At 43.7% G+C, this 24,158-nt stretch overlaps 1 protein-coding gene across 1 annotated transcript; it reads right to left on the bottom strand.

Annotated features, from left to right (window-relative positions):
* Positions 1-972: 972 nt before the first annotated feature.
* Positions 973-23,785, bottom strand: psmd9 (proteasome 26S subunit, non-ATPase 9). The gene is made up of 6 exons (XM_068055569.1): positions 23,582-23,785; positions 16,165-16,267; positions 15,228-15,421; positions 12,870-12,971; positions 9,651-9,739; positions 973-1,876 (listed from the first exon to the last, which is right to left on the bottom strand). Exons 1-6 carry the CDS (start codon positions 23,768-23,770, stop codon positions 1,849-1,851), a joined length of 705 nt encoding a protein of 234 aa, XP_067911670.1. The 5' UTR covers positions 23,771-23,785; the 3' UTR covers positions 973-1,848.
* Between the last annotated feature and the right edge of the window lie 373 nt (positions 23,786-24,158).

Here is a 24,158-nt window from a genome sequence, read left to right as displayed (position 1 = left end):
CCATACATACTAAATCGTACAATTTTAACGGGGGTTCAAGAACAGAGACTTGGGGTTGCTTGTGCACAAATCTTTGAAGATGGCAGGACAGGTTAACAAAGCAGTTAATAAAGCTTATAGAATCCTGGGCTTTATAAATAAAAAGCCAGAAAGTTCAGCTGAACCTATATAAAAAACACTAGTTCAGCCCCAGCTGGAGTATTGTGTCCAATTTTGGGCACCACATTTTAGGAAGGACATAAGCCTTTGAATAGGATACAGAAGAGATTTAGCAAAACAGTTCTAGGGATGAGGAATTGGAGTTAAAATGATAAGCCCAGTTTCTCTAGTCTATCATCTTTAGGGTAGAAAAGGTTGAGGAGAAATTTGATAGGAGTGATTAAAATCATAAAGGGTTTAAATAGCGTGAAGAGTTTCCAATGGGTCAAGGGTCAATAACTGGAAGGCACAGATTTGTGATTGCCAAAAAAAAGGCCACATGAGGAAAAACTTTTACGCAATGAGTGATAAGGATTTAGAATGCACTGCCTCACATTGTGGTGGATGAAGACTCAATAGTAGCCTTCAAAAGGGAACTGGATAAATATTTGGACAAAAATAATTGCAGGGATATGGAGAAAGAGCAGGGGAATAGGACTAACTGGATTGCTCTTTGAAAAAACCAGTGCAGACTCCAGCGGCCGTCTAGCCTCCTCCTATGATGTACTATTCTATGATCCACAGATATAGCATTTTGTAAGTATACAACAGATGCTCAAATTATGTTTTGCTTTGTCAAGCATAAGTTTGAGATTTAATGGTTCACAGTGATGGTTCGGTAGGTTAAATACAGTTTTAGGAGCTGGATTAGAAGTTGGCCCAAATGGTACAACACAAGTCCTTTCCCACCCCAGCGCAACTATCAACAATCATAACTTGGAAAAAATATTCTTTTTCGTGAAGGGAAACAAATGATCAGCACATAACCTCGTCAAGGGATTCCACCATCGGCTGGCTCAACTTTAATTCTATCAAATATATGAATTCCACATACTTCAAACAAAACTTTAATGGTAGACACTACCATACTTGTCACGCATGGAATTTATTTTATTCATAAACTGCTCCTATATTTACATGAAATATAAATCTATATTCAGCATTTTAAAAGGGTAAAGATCCAAAAACTTAAACCAATATAAAAAAAACTAGTCATTTCAAACATGTGGCAAAATCCATTTTTCTTTCTTTTTAAAACACATTTTCATTTTTGTAGATCAAAGTGATGCATAGGTATATTGAAAACACATTATGCTCAACCAAGCACTTGACCTATTCCCAAAGCAAAAATTATCCCAACAATCCTAATAACCTATCTAAATACTTTAATTTTGAAGCACATAATGTCCTGAGTTTGAAATCCACACTTGACTGGGATTAGAAATTTACTACACATTATACCAAAATGGGAGGAATGGGAGTGAGAGTTGGGCAGGCAGGAAGAAAAGAGTGGAAATAAACAGCAAAATCAGTTCAACCTTTCACCCATTCTTTCATCAAATATATCGTAGCAATGGCAAAGGCTGTCTCAATACCCTCTCAGTTGAAGAATGATATGGTTACAGAAAACTATCAAAGAGTTTAAAATTAAATCTGAAAACAGAAAGAACAGAGAAAAACATCTGTACAGAAAATATAGCAGAATCAAATTAAAAGTCTGGTTTAAATTCAGGTTCGATGGATTCAAAACCTATGGCTGAAATAGGTAGCCCTAATGTTCCAATGTCCAGCTTTGCTCCAATTTTCACATTACTGTTCTGTGAGCATTTTGCAGTAGGTGAAGATTTTCTCATGCTGGATCAATGATGTTTAGTTCTGTAAAGGAACAATATTACACCTGGAAAGAGAGAAATCGATATGAATTATTTTCTGCTCAAATAGTAAATGTTCTACAAGAGATCTTACATTACATATTACACTACCAAATATTTTGGAAGCAAAATGTATCAAAACACTTAAAGATTTGTCTAGTGATCTCAGACTTGCCAGTACTATGTACTACTGAGGTGTTGAAGACACAGTAGCCAGATTGGAGTGTGCTACCCAACCCAACTGGCAGTCAGGAGGAAACATCAGCAGCAGGGCGCTGCAGCTGGAGACTCGAAGGGTCGTATTCTGGCAATTGAGGGCTGGGGGTGGGGAAGTCGGCTAACGGATACTGGACCGGAGGAGCGGGGGGGGGGGGGGGGATGGTGGGTGCACAGTGGCAGGGAGAAAGAGAAAGGCCATGATTGGCAGTGGGGAGGCTGAAGGGGTTGGTCTGAGCACTCCTGCTCCTTCTCAAAAACAAGAAGCAAAGACGACACTTAATTTGTGGAACTCGCAGCTCCTATCTCCCTTTCACTGCAGGGTTTTCATGAACCCTGGGAAACATGTGCAGCAACAAATTTGAAATCAAGCTTCCAATTGCGCTAAGGAGCATGATTTAATGATTTTTATTAAGTGCCCAACTATTGGATGCCCCGATATCCACCGTTGTTTAAAAAAAATGCAGCAGGCATGTTTTTAGTTTTAGAGATACAGCACTGAAACAGGCCCTTTGGCCCACCGAGTCTGTGCCGACCATCAACCACCCATTTATACTAATCCTACGCTAATCCCATATTCCTACCACATCCCCACCTGTCCCTATATTTCCCTACCACCTACCTATACTAGGGGCAATTTATAATGGCCAATTAACCTATCAACCTGCAAGTCTTTGGCATGTGGGAGGAAACCGGAGCACCCGGAGGAAACCCACGCAGACACAGGGAGAACTTGCAAACTCCACACAGGCAGTACCCAGAATTGAACCCGGGTCGCTGGAGCTGTGAGGCTGCGGTGCTAACCACTGCGCCACTTTGGGGACGTGTTCTCCAATATTTAAGTCAATATCAGTGCCACTGCACCAAAGGAACCTCTCCCACCTGGCATGGGACAGTTAATAGAGGCCAAAAAGTTATTTTTAAAGTTTTGTTTTTTAAATGATAGTGTATTCACACAAGTTGAAAAAAGGCACTTAGACAACAGGCAATTAAAATGTTATTAAGTTAGCTTTGATGTTATTTTCCCATAGAATGTAAATAAATAATTAGTTAGCCTGCCTCATGGAATCAATAAACACGCAAACCCATTGCTTTGGAACATCTTTCCTCTTTCCTGTCTATGAACAGAGGCAAAGTCATAGGATCTTAGTAGGGTCTTCAAACAGAAAGCTGCTGGGGCAAGCTTTCGCCAGATTCACAAGTAGCCTGCAGCAGAGAATTTAGAAGATGTTTTGTTTAAGTGATGTAGGACAACTGATGCGGGGAAGTGTACTTTGTTCATTATTTTGCATTATAATTTTTAAAAATTCATTCATGGGATCTGGGCGTTGCTGGCTAGGCCAGCATTTATTGCCCATCCCTAATTGCCCTTGAGAAGGTAGTGGTGAGCTGCCTTCTTGAACTGCTGCAGTCCATGTGAGATAGAGATACCCACTGTGCTGTTAGGAAGGGAATTCCAGGATTCTGACCCAGCGACAGTGAAGGAACGACGATATAGTTCCAAGTCAGGATGGTGTGTGACTTGGACGGGAACTTGCAGGTGGCGGTGTTCCCATGCATTTGCTGCCCCTGTCCTTCGAGGTGGTAGAGGTCGTGGGTTTGGATGGTGCTGTCTAAGGGGCCTTGGCGCAGTGCATCTTGCAGATGGTACACACTGCTGCCACTGTGCGTCAGTGGTGGAGGAAGTGAATGTTTGTGGGCTGCTTTGTCCTGGATAGTGTTGAGCTTCTTGAGTGCTGTTGGAGCTGCACCCATCCAGGCAAGTGGAGAGTATTCCAACACACTCCTGACTTGTGCCTTGTAGATGGTGGACAGGCTTTAGGGAGTCAGCAGGTGAGTTACTTGCTGCAGGATTCATACCCTCTGACATGCTCTTGTAGCCACGGTATTTATATGGCTACTCCAGTTCAGTTTCTGATCACTGGTAACCCCTAGGATGTTGATAGTGGGGGATTCAGCGATCATAATGCCATTGAAGGTCATGGGGAGATGGTTAGATTCTCTCTTGTTGGAGATGGTTATTGCCTGGCACTTGTGTGGCATGAATGTTACTTGCCACTTATCAGCCCAAGCCTGGATATTGTCCAGGTCTTGCTGCATTTTTACACGGACTGCTTCAGTATTTGGAGGAGTCGTAAATGGTGCTGAACATTGTACAAATCAGTGAACATCCTCACTTCTGACCTTATGGTTGAAGGAAGGTCATTGATGAAGCAGCTGAAGATGGTTGGGCTTTGGACACTACCCTGAGGAACTCCTGCAGTGATGCCCTGGAGCTTCAACAACCACAACCATCTTCCTTTGTGATAGGTATGACTCCAACCAGCGGTGAGTTTTCCCCAATTCCCATTGACTTAAGTTTTGCTAGGGCTTCTTGATGCCATACTCGGTCAAATCCCCGCGAGTGGCTCTCTAGCAGAGCAAGACTACACCTTCTTCTGGCAGGGCAGGGATCCTGAAGAACCAAGACAGCATGGAGTGGGCTTCGCCATCAGAAACTCCTTGCTCAGCATGATAGAGCCTCCCTCAAATGGCTCGGAACGCATACTGTCCATCCGACTGCTCACCACCTCTGGTCCAGTACACCTACTCAGCATCTATGCTCCCAACACTCTGTTCCGCACCTGAAGCTAAAGACCAGTTCTATGAACAACTCCATAACATCATTAGCAGCATCCCCAACACCGAACACATATTCCTGCTGGGGGACTTTAATGCCAGGGTTGGGGCCGACCATGACTCATGGCCCTCCTGCCTTGGGCGCTATGGCGTTGGAAGGATGAATGAGAACGGGCAGAGACTGCTTGAGTTGTGTACCTATCATAACCTCTGCATCACCAACTCGTTCTTTCACACTAAACCCTGTCACCAGGTTTCATGGAGGCACCCAAGATCACGTCGTTGGCACCAGCTAGACCTCATTGTCACAAGGCGAGCCGCCTTAAACAGTGTTCAAATCACACGCAGCTTCCACAGTGCGGACTGCGACACCGACCACTCCCTGGTGTGCAGCAAGGTTAGACTCAGACCAAAGAAGTTGCATCATTCCAAGCAGAAGGGCCACCCGCGCATCAACACGAGCAGAATTTCTCACCCACAGCTGTTACAAAAATTTCTAAATTCACTTGTAACAGCCCTTCAAAACACTCCCACAGGGGATGCTGAGACCAAGTGGGCCCACATCAGAGACGCCATCTATGAGTCAGCTTTGACCACCTACGGCAAAAGTGCGAAGAGAAATGCAGACTGGTTTCAATCTCATAATGAAGAGCTGGAACCTGTCATAGCCGCTAAGCGCATTGCACTTTTGAACTACAAGAAAGCCCCCAGCGATTTAACATCCGCAGCACTTAAAGCAGCCAGAAGTACTGCACAAAGAACAGCTAGGCATTGCGCAAACGACTACTGGCAACACCTATGCAGTCATATTCAGCTGGCCTCAGACACCGGAAACATCAGAGGAATGTATGATGGCATGAAGAGAGCTCTTGGGCCAACCATCAAGAAGATCACCCCCCTCAAATCTAAATCGGGGGACATAATCACTGACCAACGCAAACAGATGGACCGCTGGGTTGAGCACTACCTAGAACTGTACTCCAGGGAGAATGCTGTCACTGAGACTGCCCTCAATGCAGCCCAGCCTCTACCAGTCATGGATGAGCTGGTCATACAGCCAACCAAATCGGAACTCAGTGATGCCATTGATTCCCTAGCCAGCGGAAAAGCCCCTGGGAAGGACAGCATTACCCCTGAAATAATCAAGAGTGCCAAGCCTGCTATACTCTCAGCACTACATGAACTGCTATGCCTGTGCTGGGACGAGGGAGCAGTACCCCAGGACATGCGCGATGCCAACATCATCACCCTCTATAAAAACAAAGGTGACCGCGGTGACTGCAACAACTACCGTGGAATCTCCCTGCTCAGCATAGTGGGGAAAGTCTTTGCTCGAGTCGCTCTGAACAGGCTCCAGAAGCTGGCCGAGCGCGTCTACCCTGAGGCACAGTGTGGCTTTCGTGCAGAGAGATCGACTATTGACATGCTGTTCTCCCTTCGTCAGATACAGGAGAAATGCCGTGAACAACAGATGCCCCTCTACATTGCTTTCATTGATCTCACCAAAGCCTTTGACCTCGTCAGCAGACGTGGTCTCTTCAGACTACTAGAAAAGATCGGATGTCCACCAAAGCTACTAAGTATCATCACCTCATTCCATGACAATATGAAAGGCACAATTCAACATGGTGGCTCCTCATCAGAGCCCTTTCCTATCCTGAGTGGTGTGAAACAGGGCTGTGTTCTCGCACCCACACTTTTTGGAATTTTCTTCTCACTGCTGCTTTCACATGCGTTCAAATCCTCTGAAGAAGGAATTTTCCTCCACACAAGATCAGGGGGCAGGTTGTTCAACCTTGCCCGTCTAAGAGCGAAGTCCAAAGTACGGAAAGTCCTCATCAGAGAACTCCTCTTTGCTGACGATGCTGCTTTAACATCTCACACTGAAGAATGCCTGCAGAGTCTCATCGACAGGTTTGCGTCTGCCTGCAATGAATTTGGCCTAACCATCAGCCTCAAGAAAACGAACATCATGGGGCAGGATGTCAGAAATGCTCCATCCATCAATATTGGCGACCACGCTCTGGAAGTGGTTCAAGAGTTCACCTACCTAGGCTCAACTATCACCAGTAACCTGTCTCTAGATGCAGAAATCAACAAGCGCATGGGTAAGGCTTCCACTGCTATGTTCAGACTGGCCAAGAGAGTGTGGGAAAATGGCGCACTGACACGGAACACAAAAGTCCGAGTGTATCAGGCCTGTGTCCTCAGTACCTTGCTCTACGGCAGCGAGGCCTGGACAACGTATGCCAGCCAAGAGCGACGTCTCAATTCATTCCATCTTCGCTGCCTTCGGAGAATACTTGGCATCAGGTGGCAGGACTATATTTCCAACACAGAAGTCCTTGAAGCGGCCAACATCCCCAGCTTATACACACTACTGAGTCAGCGGCGCTTGAGATGGCTTGGCCATGTGAGCCGCATGGAAGATGGCAGGATCCCCAAAGACACATTGTACAGCGAGCTCGCCACTGGTATCAGACCCACCGGCCGTCCATGTCTCCGTTATAAAGACGTCTGCAAACGCGACATGAAATCGTGTGACATTGATCACAAGTCGTGGGAGTCAGTTGCCAGCATTCGCCAGAGCTGGCGGGCAGCCATAAAGACAGGGCTAAATTGTGGCGAGTCGAAGAGACTTAGTAGTTGGCAGGAAAAAAGACAGAGGCGCAAGGGGAGAGCCAACTGTGCAACAGCCCCAACAAACAAATTTCTCTGCAGCACCTGTGGAAGAGCCTGTCACTCCAGAATTGGCCTTTATAGCCACTCCAGGCGCTGCTTCACAAACCACTGACCACCTCCAGGCGCGTATCCATTGTCTCTCAAGATAAGGAGGCCCAAAAGAGACTCGGTCAAATGCTGCCTTGATGTCAAGAGCGGTAACTCTCACCTCACCTCAAGTTCAACTCTTTTGTCCATGTTTGAACCAAAGCTGTAATGAGGTCAGGAGCTGAATGGCCTTGGTGGAACCCAAACTGAGTGTCACTCAGCAGGTTATTGCGAAGCAAGTGCCACTTGATAGCGCTGTCGATGATACCTCTCACTTTACTGATGATTGAGAGTAGACTGATGGAGCAGTAACTGGCCGAGTTGGACTTGTCCTGCTTTTTGTGTACAGGACATAACCTGGGCAATTTTTCACATTGTTGGGTAGATGCCAGTGTTGTAGCTGTACTGGAACAGCTTGGCTACGGGCGCAGCAAGTTCTGGAACACAGGTCTTCAGTACTATTGCCGGAATATTGTCAAGGCCCATAGCCTTTGCAGTATCCAGTGCCTTCAGTCATTTCTTGATATCATGTGAAGTGAATCGAATTGGCTGAAGTCTGGTATCTGTAATGCTGGGGACTTCAGGAGGAAGCCGAGATGGATCATCAACTCGGCACGTCTGGCTGACGATTGTTGCAAATGCTTCAGCCTTGTCTTTCACACGGATGTGCTGGGCTCCATCATTGAGGATCGGGATATTTGTGGAGCCACCTCCTCCAGTTAGTTGTTTAATTATCCACCACCATTTACGGCTGGATGTGGCAGGACTGCAGAGCTTAGATCTGATCCGTTGCTTATGGCATCGCTTAGCTCTGTCTATCGCATGCTGCTTACACTGTTTGGCATGCAAGTAGTCCGGTGTTGTAGCTTCACCAGGTTGATATCTGATTTTGAGGTATGCCTGGTCCTACTCCTGGCATGCCCTCCTGCACTCTTCATTGAACCAGGGTTTGTCACCCGCTTGATGGCAATAGTAGAGTGCGGGATATGCCAGGCCATAAGGTTACAGATTGTGGTTGAGTACAATACTGCTGCTGCTGATTTGCCCACAGCGCCTCATGGATGCCCAGTTTTGCATTGCTAGATCTGTTCGAAGTAAAGACAAATTGTACTGATTGAACTAAGTGAAACTGAACATAACTGCTGGTCTGTCTGCTCATTTGCTGTGAAATAAATTAACCCAACATTCGTGTCAGACCTTGCCTTACCAATTGTTCCTTTCGATACACTGACAAGACTGAAGAAGCACACATATGAAAGACATATTCAGTTTGAATCACAAGGAAATACAATTGGTACACTCTTATATATCTATTGTATACTTGAGTATTGGGCAGTACAGGCACATCCATGAACACAAGATACTCAGATAGAACTGACCAGCATCACTGTACCCAAGAAACTGTCTTAGCTTCTAACACAGAAACTTTGCAATTGGAAGAAAAATAATTGTGCTTTGAATGCTATCAATGAATCTCTAAATATTTAAATGAAAAAATATACTTCAGAGTTGGTCAACTCACTGCTACTAATTTCAGATACTTATTTGAAAATGTTTTTTTAAACTCAAATTTAATTGATGGATTACTTAAGAATTTAGTTTTATAACTTCTAAACAAAGCTTCCAATTCTCTCAATCTTAGAAAAAGATAATGTAATTCAAAAATAAAGCTATTTAGTCTGCAAGGAGACCTCACAAATGTATTAAATAGTATATTAAACAAAGACAGATAATCAAAATGTCTTAAAAGACAGAAATAATTATGAATAGCCCTTTTCCACTAGAGTGTTTTTGAAGGTTCTGATTTAAGAGGGATTATTAATATGCATCCAATTTTCTTTCTTGATTCAGTGCTGCTGAAAGCCATCACTACATTGTAAAAACATTGTCATGTCCATGTAAGAGCACAAATATTCTGGGTTTTCTTCTTTAGCAATAAAAATGCACCTTTAATCCATCTTGCAGCACATCACTTATTTAGAACAGGAAATTGCTCATTTTACCAAGGATGACAACATGCTCTCCAGTGACTTTGAGGCCATTGTCTTATATTCGATGTATAGTTGGTTGTTGATGTATTGTTTATATAAATATAAAAAGGAGCAATCTTCTCCTTGATTAATCAATGATTTGTGCCCTGTACACTGATGTTTACTGGAAGTTTCTACTCAGTTATCTCAATAGAATGAAACCTACCCCAACAATCCTCTTCCACTCCATCGCTGAGGTGTCAGACTTATGTGTACAATCTGTCCATTTCGAATAATTGTTACGCTTAGAGGTTTCTGTAAGGAAATATATTACGACAGTAAGCCAAAAGAGGTAAATCAGCATAAATTCCAAGATAACAGTCACTAGGTATTGCATTTTCCATCTTATAAAATGTGAAATCAGCGCAATGAGCAAAGTTAATTACTTTCATAGTTTAACATGAAGAAATTAATAATTGTTGACCTTAATAGGATTAAATATCACACTACCTTAATTTTTCTCACAAATAAACACATTACTTTTGTTTGACAAAATTATTTGTTTTGCTGTTATGCAAAGATAAAAATAACTTTTCCTCTTACTGGTTTCAAAGTGACCTGCACTTATATAGTGCTTTATTGCATCTCCCAGAAATATTTCAAAGCATGTGACACATGATGAATTACTTTGATATGCACTGACTGTTATGTAAGCATACATTGCAACCATTTTGTGAACAGCAAGATCCCATACAAAAGCACCGAGTTAATCTGGTGTCGGCTGAGGGAGGAATGCTGACAAGGAGACCACAACACCCTGCTCTTTTCTGAATCGGCAAATAGTATCTCAGTCTATTATCCATCCTAAAATCAGCACTTCAAACAATGCAGCACATTCTCAGTACTGTGCTGGAATGTCAGTTTAACTCAGTGTTATGACCAGGTGAGAAAGGAGTCTAGGGGTCCCTCTCAGCCTTCACCTGGTCTTACTGTAACAGGGTTTAATTTTAAACACACTGTGTTTTGAACTCCCCCTTGGTGAATCCTTGTTCACCGCTTTCCAATTATAAGGCAAAGAGACAAGCACAAACAGGCTTTCTTAGCTTTAAAGAAGAAAAGTGACATTTATTAAAACAAACTCTAATTCGATTAACGCCTATGGATACAGAACACGCCCATGCTAGCATGCATACGCGATACACACATGCAGATAGGGACAGAAAAGAGAAGAAATAAAAAAGTGGAAAAGTTTGAGGCAATCTCTGAGGAGGGTTTTTTGTTACTGTGCTTCGAGCTCGCTGCAGAGTCCTTGATTGAAGATATGGTCTTGCTTTCCGTTGGGGCCCAGTATTCTTCTTAAACCTTGTCCACTGTAGGATACTTTTCTCTCTCTTGGGGTTCATGTGTCTTCAGTGGGTTTTGGAGTTCCATGAGAAAGAGATGGAAGCAGACAGGAGGAGAGGAGGACTTTTTCAGTCCAGGAGCAAAGAGCTTTCTGCCAGTCCAAACACGTCTCTACAATTTAACTTCCCAAGTTGGCAAGCAGGGTAGTCACGTGACTGGTATAACCACTTCTGGCTTTGTGTATTGGGTGGGTCAGGGAATGATCCTTTGTTCCAACATTGTCTGCTAATACGCAAAAATGTCTTTCTGGCCAGGGGCCTGGCAATTCCTTGTACAGGCCTTCTCTTCTTCCCAGCCACAATTTGAAATTTAATATCTATGTGGTGAAATTAATGTGCCTCATTCATGGCACGTGGGGGCCTGCATGACACTCAGCAATGTCAAGCCTATACCACTGGCAATTGGTCCATGAAGTCCAGGCAACTCAGTTCTATTTGCATTTGGAAATGGCACTCTTGCCTCTGAATCAGAAGTTTACTGGTTCAAACTCCACTCTCGCAAGTTGAGCAGTATTAAGGAATGATGCACTGTCAGAGGTCCTAACCTTATGTTAAACCAAGGATTCAATTGCCTGTTCAGGTGGGCGTTAAAGATGTCCCATTCAAATTTTATGGACCTGAAGTTTCAGTCTATTAGTGCCAGCTGTTTAAGATATATGTAAATTAATGGTAACACTGCATTAATTTTTATATATGATTGAAAGACTCCATGAAAACAAAAAGCTTAGTTTTGTTATTAATTTGAACCTAGAGTTTGATTTAGAGGTCAGAATACTACCTATTGAGCCAAGTTGATATCATAAAGTGAATAGTAAAATGAACAGTGCACAAAAATATGTTTCTATCCTCGTCCATTACCCCAGTCAGTGGTGGTAGAGACACTTTTGGAAATGAAAAATAAACTAAATATAAGTGTGCAACAATACACAGGGTGCCACTATGAATTTAAAAATTACTATTCAATTTATTCTTATGTTCTGTTCTATTTACGATTACCTTTATTCTTGCTTCTGTAAATTAACTTTTTCACATCACTTTTGAAAATAGAAGTAGATTTCTCGCCAGTACTTTTAGACCTCATGCAATAGAATGATAGCAGAATTTACTGATGAACAAATATATAGGAATAAAAATGTTTAAGACCTCTGCTAAATTTATCTACTCCGTCTGCTTCTAAGTGACACTCAGTAGGGGAACAGAATTACATAGAAGTTACAAAAAGGAAACAGGCCATTCAGCACACCAGTTTACCCTCCAGAGAAGCAGCAGTGATAATCTCATGTACCCACCGATCCCTTAACTTCCAGCACCTATCTAACCTATTCCTAAATGTTAACATGGTGTTTGTTTTAAACGTCAACTCCACATCCTTTGTGCAAAAAAAGATTTCCTGCTCTCTATCCTAAACCTCTTGTGTTTAATTATATCTACATGTCCTCATTCTAGACCCTCAATTACCGGAAGTAGTCTCTATCTGCTCTGTCTTATCCTTTCATAATTTTAAACACCTTGATTTGCAACCCCATTTCTCTTCGACAATTTTCTAATCTTGCCAGGCTAGTTGGGGTTGGGTGTGGTGAGGGAGAAGAGCAGGAGGAATTGCCAAAGTGAGCACTTTGCTTTAGAGCAGGAGATGAGAGAATTAGAGATCAAATCAATACATACCGAAAGCATTTTTCAACAGCTAGTTAGAAGTAATGCCGCCTGAATATAGAGTTGGTCACATGCCTGTCCCTTTCCTGCGTCTAGGTAATGATGCAGGCTCAGTTGAAAGTTAAAAGTTAAAAGGGAAAATAACTTTCAAATGGACTTTACTTGGAATAAATTTGTGACACGCCATTGTTATAATTTTCAAAGAAAATATCAAGGGCATTAAAGGCATCAACATGATAACTACAATCTAAAGCTTCTTATAAATCTGAATTGTATTTAGTAAGCTGCAATAAGTTCAAGAAAAAATAATTTAAAACATTTTAATTTTTTTCAGAACACAGTTAAATGTAACAAAAAGTGTTTTCCACCAGTATGGTACAGGTACTCACCCCTTCACTATGCTGGACCACTGTGGCAATATTTTGCAAGTTTTGAAAGTTCTGTGTATTTACAGAGCCAAATTCTATAATTTCATCACCAACCTGCAAACCCTAGAAAAAAAGAGAAAGAGTCTGCATGTATAAAACTGCCTTCTTTTCCAAACACCACTGTAATTTATTTTCCAATCAGTATTTGTTCCCACAAAATATTTTTGCACTTGGAAGTGGAGTTCAACTCTTTGTGACCCTCAACCTCACTCATTATCACACATCTACTTCAAGATAATGAAAAATGAACAGATAACTCTACAGTGGTGTAAAATTTATTTTCTGTTCCAGCCACACAGCGCACTGGATAACTGAACCATGTGGCTTACTATCATTTAATTTCCTCCCCATCTCTCATCTCCCCTACTTCTTCAAAGATCTTGAATGTCTTGGCACCCCCATAGAAAAGTTACGACACAGAAAGAGACAATTCAGCTCATCATGTCTGCGTCGCCTGAAAAAACAAGCCACCACTCTAATCCCACCTTCCAACACTAGGTCTCTAAGCCAAATTTGTGTTATTTTCTCCAATTCCATAGTTGAATCTTTCCAATCATGTTTCCACCCTGACATCATTGGAAAAAGCCCTAATTAAAGTCAAAATTGACATCCTCCATGACCGTGGTGGATTATTCCGTTACGTCTTGTCTGCAATTATATCATCTTACTTCGACATATCGCCGTCATTGTCCAGTTCAGTGGAACTGCCTTTGTTTGATTCCACACTTACCTTTCCAATCACAGGAACAGCATATCCAGCTATGGTTTCTCTTCTTGCCTGCATCATTACCTCTTAAATATTGTCTAAGGATTTATCCTTGGCCCCCTGTAATTTAATATGTTTCCCCTTGGCAACGGCATTCGAAAACAAAGGGGTGAATTTTACACCCCCCCCCCCTCTAAAGAGCAGGATGGTGGTGGTGGGGTGGCTGGTGTAAAATGGAGCGGGAGGCTCCAGGAGCCCTTTATGCAGAGCGGTAGCGAAAAGCGGCCTGCCCACCCCAGGCCAATCAAGGTCCTTAAATGGCCACTTATCATGATCAGGCACCCTGTGCCCAATGGAAAGCCACCCCACTGCCCCAACCACCCCCAAAACACCCTCCCCATCCCCCCAACCACTCGCCTCGCCAGGGCCCGCTCGATCACCCCTGGAGACGCAACCAAAACTTACCTTTGTTCCGGGCTCCCCAACATCATCTTCAAGCTGGGCTATAGTCCCAGCAGTGGCCACCGCTCCCTCAAGTGAGTGGAAGTCCCGCCTCACATCAATTAAAGCCCGGCAACCTGCAAAATACGGGTCGGATCCCCAAGCAAGGCGGAAGCAGGTTCACCACCGACTTTTCAGTCAGTGGCCGGTTCCCGTCCGCCCTAGGTTTAAATCCCAGCCATTGAATCAGTTTCCATTTGTATGTGGGTGACAGCCAGGTCTATTTTTCACCACTGCTCTCCATCCTTCCTCTGCCTCTGGGCTATCAAGACTGCTTTTCCAACATCCAGTCTTGAATGAGCCACAATTACCACCAGTTAAACGTTGGCAGACTGGAGCCACAGACAATGAATTTAATCACGAGCTCTATTCCTGTACCACCAATTCCATCCCCTTCCCCAGCAACTACCTCAGGACGAACCAGGCTATTCACAAGTTTGGCACCCTATGTAACTCCAAGCTGAGCAGCTGACCCCATATTCACTCCATCACAAAGACTGCCTATTTCCAACTCAGTAACATCACCCGCCTCAATTAATCTACTACTGAAACGCTCATCAATGCCTTTGGCACCTCCAGGCTAGAGTATTCCAATGCTCTCCTGGCCAGCCTCCCATCCTCCACACTGTAAACTTCAATTCATGGAAAATTCTACTGCCTGTCTTCTTTCCTGCAGCAGTCCTGCTATACAGGCTCCCAGTTCTTCAATACCTACGATTTAAAAAGCCATTTATGACCTTAAACCTCCTTATGGACCCAAAGACAACTTGAGTATGAACAGACTGTTTATGGGTCCTAAGAACAACCCTGCACATAATTATAAGAAAACATTATAATCTTAGCATAAAATACTGGTTGCCCTCGACGAAATGATATCATTTTAAGGTTGCACAGTCATTACATGAACGGCTGACCGGAATACTATACAGTGCTTAATGGAAAACAAAGACGCCAGTGACTTCTTTAATTTAAACATTTCAGATGTAACAAGCAACATCATTTGACATATGTTTAAGAAAAATTTCAGCATGGAAAATAATTTAGTTTAAGATATGTCATTTATAATACATTTAAAAAATAATCTTGGGTACTTGCAGATTTTCCGTACTTACTGAAATACTAGCAGGTGAGCCTGGACTAACAGTGCCTATTTTGGCAAAAGCAGGTGGTACACTATTCTCCTGTTCCATTGCTTCTTGATGCACTTCAACCTCATCCAGTCTATGCTTTTCCCTGTCACGTGCATGCAGCTGGTGCAATGCTTTCTCAATCTGTTCCATCAAGGCTTTATGATCATTTTGTAAACCTTACAAAAAACAGAAAACATCCACAGCACATTTACATAAGGTTAGGTAAATGTTTGGGCACAGCAATACCTGCCATACCAGACTTGAATGCCAGAGTTGTAGGACTGCCTGGAACTTCCTTACTCAATTTCAGGTCTACCATCAATGGCAGGCAAAAAAACACATACACACACAGAGACCAGAAACTTCTACTTAAGGTGAGGTAATCGACTACTGGGTTCCCTTTGATGCTGAGGCAGAGTTTCAAAATTGTTTCACTTTCAAACACAGTTATTACTCACCTTGATGAATGCAAAAAAAAAAAGCCAAAATACAAAAAATCTTTAATTTTATCCCTTTTCACTGCCTTCTAAACTGCCCCTCCTTCAAAAGAAACAGAGATGACTGTGGCTTTCTTACTGTCACTATCAATTCATTGTATATACCTTCCAAGAGAAGAAATAATTTGTGGGACGGACAGGTCATTTTATTCTAACCCATGACAAAGCACTCGGCCATCTTAAGGAACTCATTTACAAGCCAGTCAAGAAGCAGAAAAAGTCACCTACATGAGGTAGACAAATGTGAATGAGCATCATGGTCTTAATTTGAGTTAGAAGGGTCCAGTAGTCTACTCATAGAATTATAAAGCTTCAGATACTCATCTTTTTTGTAGCACTTAAACTGTTAACGTTCATAGCCTAAAGCAACATAATTACCTTTCTATTACATCATAACATTTTTCAAATATATCAATACTTACAAATGATATTATGCCGGGCTGTTCGAACTTCATAAACATTAATATCGGTTCGTGGATATCCTTCAATATCAACTAAAGGTTCGTCCATTCCAGCTTTGTTTTGCTGTAAGTCACAGGTTCAACAGCTACAATTAGTGCTAAAATGCAAATGAAACATTTGAAAACCATAATTTTTGGCTGATTTTGTTCCTTTTCCATGCCCAGCCTTGATGCCTACATGTGTCATTTACTACCAGACTTAAAGGTAAAGGTGGTTGCAAAAAGCCAGAAGCAACATAAGGACTTTCTTTTTTAAAAAAACACAAGAGTTATAATGATCTGAAATGCACTGTCTGAAAGTCTGGTGGAAGATGATTCAATAACAACATTCAAAAGACAATTGGATAAATACTTGAAGGCAAACAATTCACAGGGCTGTGCAATAAGAGCAGGGAGTGGGATTAATTGGATAGCTCTACAAAAAGGCTGACACTGGCATGATGGGGTGAATGTCCTCCTTCTGTGCTGTATCATTCTACAATTTTATGATTTAATTCTAATATATGCCAGTACAAGATACTCATGAAACAAGTGGTCATAGCTTTATTAATATTTATTTATTCAAACACTTCATGCCACCGAATAAATAGATAATTTAATGATTTGAGCAACAAATGGCACATCAAATGTATTGCTACACTATACAATGCAAGCTGATGTATATATATATCTTGTGCCTGAATCAGAAGTTTGGATAATGGAAGTAAATTAGTCAGTTCGGTAGATTGGAAACTGGATGTGTTCTATTTGTCGATGGTTGATTATGACATCACACCAGATATACATCAGCACTCCAATGTGCCAGAGTATGACAGGTTTCATTAACTTTTAGAATGCAAGGAATAACAGCAGAGTAAGCCATTTGGTCCTTTGAGCCCATTCCACCTTTCAACAAGATCATGGCCGAACTTCTACTTCCCAACTATCCTCATATCCCTTAATTTCCTTAATACCCAAAAATCTATCGATCTCTGTCTTGTATATACTTAACGACTGAGCATTCATAGCTCTCAAGGGGTTGAGAATTCCAAAGATCCACAACCCTTTGAGTGAAGGAATTTATCTTCACCTCATTGAAAGGGTATAAATTATATAATTAGATCATCTCCCATTCTTCTAAACTGTAGGGAATACAGGCTTAGTGTATTCAATCTCTCCTCATAGGACATCCCCTCACCCCAGGAACCAGTCCAGTGAATCTTTGTTGCACTCCTTAGGCAAGTATGTCCTTCCTTAGGTATGGAGACCAAACCTGCACATAGTACTCCAGGTGTAGCCTCACCAATACCCTATATAATTGTAATAAGACTTATTTACTCCTGTGCTCCAATCTCTCTGTAACAAAAGATAACATACTATTTGCCTCCCTAATTGCTTTCTGTACCTGCATGTTAACTTGCTGTGATTTATGCACATGGAAACCGAGGTCACTCTGAATGCAAACATCACCTTTCAAAAAATATTGTTTTTACTTCCAAAGTAGATTAAGTTCACACTTTACATTATATTCCATCTGCCATGTTCTTGCCCACTCACATAACCCATCTATATCCCTCTGTAGCCTCTCTGGATCCTCCTCACAGCTTACTTTCTCACCTAACTTTGGCAAACTTGGATACGTTACACTCAGTCCCCTCATCTAAGACATTAATAGAGGTTGTAAAAACTGAGGCCCAAGAACTGATCTTTGAGGTACTCTACTAGTTACAGCCTGCCAACATGAAAATGTCCTGTATATTGCTACTCTCTATTTTCTGTCCATAAACCAAACCTCAATCCATGCTAATATATTTCCCCCAATCCCATGAGTTCTAATTTTGTGCAACAGAAGGACCTTGGAGTGCATGTGCATCGATCTTTGAAGGTGGCAGGACATATTGAGAGAATGGTTAACAAAGCATACGGGATCCTGGACGTCTTAAATAGAGGCATTTGCCTTCCTAAATGCAGGCACAGTAATGGCATGTTGACCTTTATTGCAAGGGGACTGGAGTACAAGAATTAGGAAGGGTTGTTACAATTGTACAGGGTTTTGGAGAGACCCCATCTGGAATACTGTGTGGAGTTTTGGTCTCCACCTTTAAGAAAGGATATACTTGCATTGGAGGCGGTACAGCAAAGGTTCACTAGATTGGTCCCTAGGATGAGTGGGCTGTCCTGTGATGACAGGCTAAGTAAATTGGGCCTGTTTTCTCTGGAGTTTAGAAGAATGAGAGGTAATCTCATTCAAGCATACAAGACTCTAAAGTGAGTGGATAGGGTATACACAAAGATTATTTCCACTGGTCGGGGAATCTAAAACATGGGGGCACAGTTTCAGTATAAGGAGCTGATCATTTAGGACTGAGATGAGGAGAAATTACTTCATTCAAAGGGTTGTGAATCTTTGGAATTCTTTACCCCAGAGGCCTGTGGATGCTCCATCATTGAATACATTCAAGGCTGGGATAGATAGATTTTTGGTCTCTTAGGGAATCAAGGGATATGGTGAGCCAGCAGGAAAGTGGAGTTGAATCCTAAGATCAGTCATGATCGTTTTGAATGGTGGAGCAGGCTTGATGGGCCTACTCCTGCTCCTATTTCTTGTGTTCTATGACCAAGACCCTTGCAGGAGGGTATTGCAGGGCGCACCCAACCAGTCTAGGCTGTCCGATTGAGATTGGCAACATTGCCTGCTGCTCTTCTGCCCTCCCGATGCCAGGAGAGCTACAACCCCTTGCAATGCCCGAGCACTGACTGCCCACTCACCCCGCCACCAGTGCAGTACCATGGGCAACTGCTTCCCCAAGGCCAAGACCCCTCCTCTATGTCGCTGACCCTCTTTTGGGGCCGGAATAATTCCCTGGGGCAGCCATGACAGACCCTCCTCTCTTCAACTGGTCTGCCTCAGAGTCTCCAACCCATGCACCCTTGTGAAGATTTCAACACCTGCTCCAACAAGCTCATAATGAATTCTTTAAAAACTTTAGTTGGCCTTAATCATGAAGCAGGCAGTTTTAGAAACAACAATCAGAAAAAAAAAATCAACAGGCACTTGGAGAGGTTTGAGTGAATTGAGAGCCAGCACGGATTTGTAAAAAACAGATCGTACTTTACTAATCTAATTACATTTTTTGATGAAGTAACAGAAGGATGAAGAGAATGTGGTGGATTTTTTTTTTAATTCATTCGTGGGATTTGAGTGTTGCTGGCCAGGCCAGCATTTATTGCCCATCCCTAATTGCCCTTGAGAAGGTGATGGTGAGCTGCCTTCTTGACCCGCTGCAGTCCATGAGAGGTAGGTACACCCACAGTACTATTAGGAAGGGAGTTCCAGGATTTTGACCCAGCAACAGTGAAGGAACGGCGATATAGTTCCAAGTCAGGATGGTGTGACTTGGAGGGGAACTTGCAGGTGCTGGTGTTCCCAGGCATTTGCTGCCCTTGTCCTTCTAGTTGGTAGAGGTCGTAGGTTTGGAAGGTGCTGTCTAAGGAGCCTTGGTGCGTTGCTGCAGTGCATCTTGTAGATGGTACACACTGCTGCCACTGTGCGTCGGTGGTGGAGGAAGTGAATGTTTGTGGATGGGATGCCAATCAAGCAGCTGCTTTGTCCTGGATGGTGTCGAGCTTGAGTGTTGTTGGTGCTGCACCCATCCAGGCAAGTGGAGAGTATTTCATCACACTCCTGACTTGTACCTTGTAGATGGTGGACAGGCTTTGGGGAGTCAGGTGAGTTACTCGCCTCAGGATTCCTAGCCTCTGACCTGCTCTTGTAGCCACGGTATTTATATGGCTACTCCAGTTCAGTTTTTGGTCAATGATAACCCCTAGGATGTTGATAGTGGGGGATTCAGTGATCGTAATGCCGTTGAAGGTCAAGGGGAGATGGTTAGATTCTCTCTTATTGGAGATGGTCATTGCCTGGCACTTGCGTGGTGTGAATGTTACTTGCCACTTATCAGCCCATATCTACACAGACTGCTTCAGTACCTGAGGAGTTGCAAATGGTGCTCAACATTGTGCAATCAGCAGCGAACATCCCCACTTCTGACCTTATGATTGAAGGAAGGTCATTGATGAAGCAGCTGAAGATGGTTGGGCCTAGGACACTACCTTGAGGAACTCGAGCAGTGATGTCCCGGAGCTGAGATGACTGACTTCCAACAACCACAACCATCTTTCTTTGCGCTAGGTATGACTCCAACCAGTAGAGAGCTTGCCCCCCGCCCCCAATTCGCATTGACTTCAGTTTTGCTTGGGCTCCTTGATGCCATACTCGGTCAAATGTTGCTTTGATGTCAAGGGCAGTAACTCTCACCTCACCTCAAGTTCAGCTCTTTTGTCCATGTTTGAACCAAGGCTGTAATGAGGTCAGGAGCTGAGTGGCCCTGGCGGAACCCAAACTGAGCGTCACCGAGCAGGTTATTGCTCAGCAAGTACTGCTTGATAGACGAGGTCATCGACAGTGCGCAATCACTTTACTGATGATCGAGAGTAGACTGATGGGGCGGTAATTGGCCGGGTTGGACTTGTCCTGCTTTTTGTGTACAGGACATACCTGGGCAATTTTTCACATTGCCGGGTAGTTGCCAGTGTTGTAGCTGTACTGGAACAGCTTGGTTAGGGGCGCGGCACATTCTGGAACACAGGTCTTCAGTACTATTGCCAAAATATTGTCAGGGCCCATAGCCTTTGCAGTATCCAGTGCCTTCAGTCATTCCTTGATATCACGCGGAGTGAATAGAATTGGCTGAAGTCTGGCATCTGTGATGCTAGGGACTTCAGGAGGAGGCCGAGATGGATCATCAATTCAGCACTTCTGGCTGAAGATTGTTGTACATGCTTCAGCCTTATCTTTCACACTGATGTGCTGGGCTCCCCCATCATTGAGGGTGGGGATATTTGTGGAGCCACCTCCTCCAGTTAGTTGTTTACTTGTCCACCACCATTCAAGGCTGGATGCAGCATGACTGCAGAGCTTAGATCTGATTGGTTATGGAATCGCTTAGTTCTGTCTATCACATGCTGCTTATGCAGTTTGGCACGCAAGTAGTCCTGTGTTGTAGCTTCACCAGGTTGACACCTCATTTTGAGGTATGCCTGGTGCTGCTCCTGGCATGCCCTCCTGCACTCTTCATTGAACCAGTGTTGGTCTCCTGGCTTAATGGTAACGATGGAGTGGGGAATATGCCGAGCCATGAGGCTACAGATTGTGGTTGAGTACAATTCTGCTGCTGCTAAAGGCCCACAGCGCCTCATAGATGCCCATTTTGCATTGCTTGATCTGTTCGAAATCTATCCCATTTAGCACGTTGGTAGTGCCACACAACACGATGGAGGGTATCCTCAATGTGAAGGCGGGACTTCGTCTCCACAAGGACTGTGCAGTGGTTATTCTTACCAATCCTGTCATGGACAGATGCATCTGCGGCAGGCAGATTGGTGAGGATGAAGTCAAGTATGTTTTTCCCTCTTGTTGGTTCCCTCACTACCCACTGCATACCCAGTCTAGCAGCTCTATCCTTTAGGACACGGCCAGCTCGGTCAGTAGTGGTGCTACTGAGCCACTCTTGGTGATGGACATTGAGGTTCCCCCACCCAGAGTATATTCTGCACCCTTGCCACCCTCAGTGCTTCCTCCAAGTGCTGTTCAACATGGAGGAGTACTGACTCATCAGCTGAGGGAGGGCAGTAGGTGGTAATTATCACAGGAGGTTACCTTGCCCATGTTTGACCTGATGCCATGAGACTTCATGGGGTTCGGAGCCAATGTTGAGGATTCCCAGGGCAACTCCCTCCCGACTGTATACCACTGTGCTGCCACCTCTGCTGCGTCTGTCCTTCTGGTGGGATAAGAGGTACCCGGGGATGGTGATGGCAGCGCCTGGACATTGTCTGTAAGGTACGATTCCGTGAGTATGACTATATCAGGCTGTTGCTTGACTAGTCTGTGGGACAGCTCTCCCAACCTTGGCACAAGCCCCCAGATGTTAGTAAGGAGGACTTTGCAGGGTTGACAGGGCTGGGTTTGCCGTTGTCGTTGCCTAGATCTACATGGATTTTAAGAAACCATTTGATAAAGTACTGCATAAAAAGCTGGTCAAATTTGAGGCTCATGCAATAGGACATCCCCTCATCTCAGGATGATGGATAAAAAATTGGCTTAAGGACAGAAAACAGAGTCGTGGTAAATGGTTATTATTTCAGCCTGGAGATTGGTAGACACTGCCAGGACCACTGCTTTTCTTGCTATATATAAATGACTTCGATCTTGGAATAGAGTAGAATTTCAAAATTTGCCCATGATACCAAACTTGGAGGAGTGGCAAACAGTGAGGATGACACAAATCGCTTGCAACCGGACATAGATAGGCTAGCAGAATGGGCAGACAAGTGGCAGATGGAATTTAAAAGAGAGATGTGTGAGGTGATGCATTTTGGCAGAAGGGATATGGTGAGGCAATATAGACTTAATATCACAGTTCTAAAGAGGGCGCAGGAACAGAGGGACCTGGGAATGCATGTACGTGATCTTTGAATGTGGTAGAATAATAATGTATTGAGAGAATGGTTAGTAAAGCATATGGAATCTTGGGCTTCATAAATACAAACATTGAGTACAAAAGCAGGGAGGTTATGCTGAACATTTATAAAGCTCTAGAGTATTGTCTCTAGTTCTGGTCACCACACTTTAGGAAGGATGCAAGGGTCTTTGAGAGGGTGCAGAGCAGATTTACCAACATGGTTCCAGGATGGGAGATTTTAGTTACAAGGTTAAGTTGGAAAAGCTGGTGTTGTTCTCGGGAGCAAAGGAGATTGAGGGGACATTTGATAGAGGTGTACAAGATTGTGACAGGCTGAGATAAATTATACAAGGAAAAACTGTTCCCGTTAACTGATGCTACAAGGTCTAACTAGGGGACACAGAAGGTTTTGGGCAAGAGATGCAGGGGATTGGGAGGAAGATTTTTTTTTTAGGCGAGTCGTAATGACCTGGAACTCGCTGCCCACCAGGATGGTGGAAGCGGAGATAATGATTTCAAAAGGAAAGGGGATGGGCACTTGAGGGAAATAAACTTGCAGGGCTGTGGGGACAGAGCGGTGGAATGGGGGCTGACTGGATCGCTGCACAGAGAACCATCATGGACTCCGCGAGCCGAATGGCCTCCTTCTGTGCCATAAATGACTCTGACATTACCTGGGAACGGCGTTGCAAAAACTGCCACGCCGGTATTTTCGGTCCCCGGCCGCCTCCCTTCCCGAACTGCGTGGGGCCCGAAAATTAGTGTTTGAGTGATATCCAAACAGCGCATTGTGTACAACTGCTAACTAAGAGCCAGCAGTGAAGAGCTGGATTCCTGAAGGCACTGTGCAACCGGGTCACTCTTTAACCACTCACCGCTTCCAAAATATCATAGTAAGCTTTAATCTGCGCCTCGATAGCATCTTTCTTTTTCACCAGTTGCTGCACGTCCACCACCGTCACTCTCGTCGAGGAACTTTCCGACTCCTCGTCCGACATTATCCCGATGGCAAACGACGGCTCCCGACAGCAGTCAAGCCGTTGCTCGTCAAACCACAACCGCATATTTCAAAATACCAGTGTCATAGGTGGGCGCGATCTTAGCAGCCTCATTGGTTGTGGCTATTTCTGCAAGCCCAGGAAAGAGTGTGGTTCAATTATAGAATTCAGATCTTATTCGTTGTGTTCATTTAACCAGTTGCAACTCATCTTAACAAGCTGAAAATGAGCAATCTGGAACAGTCGGACTATATGACTGTGACACTTGCTTTTCACCTCCCCCCACCCTGTGAGTTTAACCCTCCCTAAAGCCCCAGTCAGCTTCCACATGATCTTGAGGTCATCCAAAATTCCTAATTTGCATCAAATCGCTTTCACCCATCACCCTTGAACTACATTGGCTCCTAGATAAGCAACGGCTTGATTTTAAAATTCTCATCCTCGTTTTAAAATT

The sequence above is a fragment of the Heterodontus francisci genome, chromosome 23 (assembly GCF_036365525.1).
Source record: "Heterodontus francisci isolate sHetFra1 chromosome 23, sHetFra1.hap1, whole genome shotgun sequence".
Taxonomy (NCBI): Eukaryota; Metazoa; Chordata; class Chondrichthyes; order Heterodontiformes; family Heterodontidae; genus Heterodontus; species Heterodontus francisci.
Note: the sequence above shows the minus strand (reverse complement) of the source record. Positions and strands in the feature narration are given on the sequence as shown.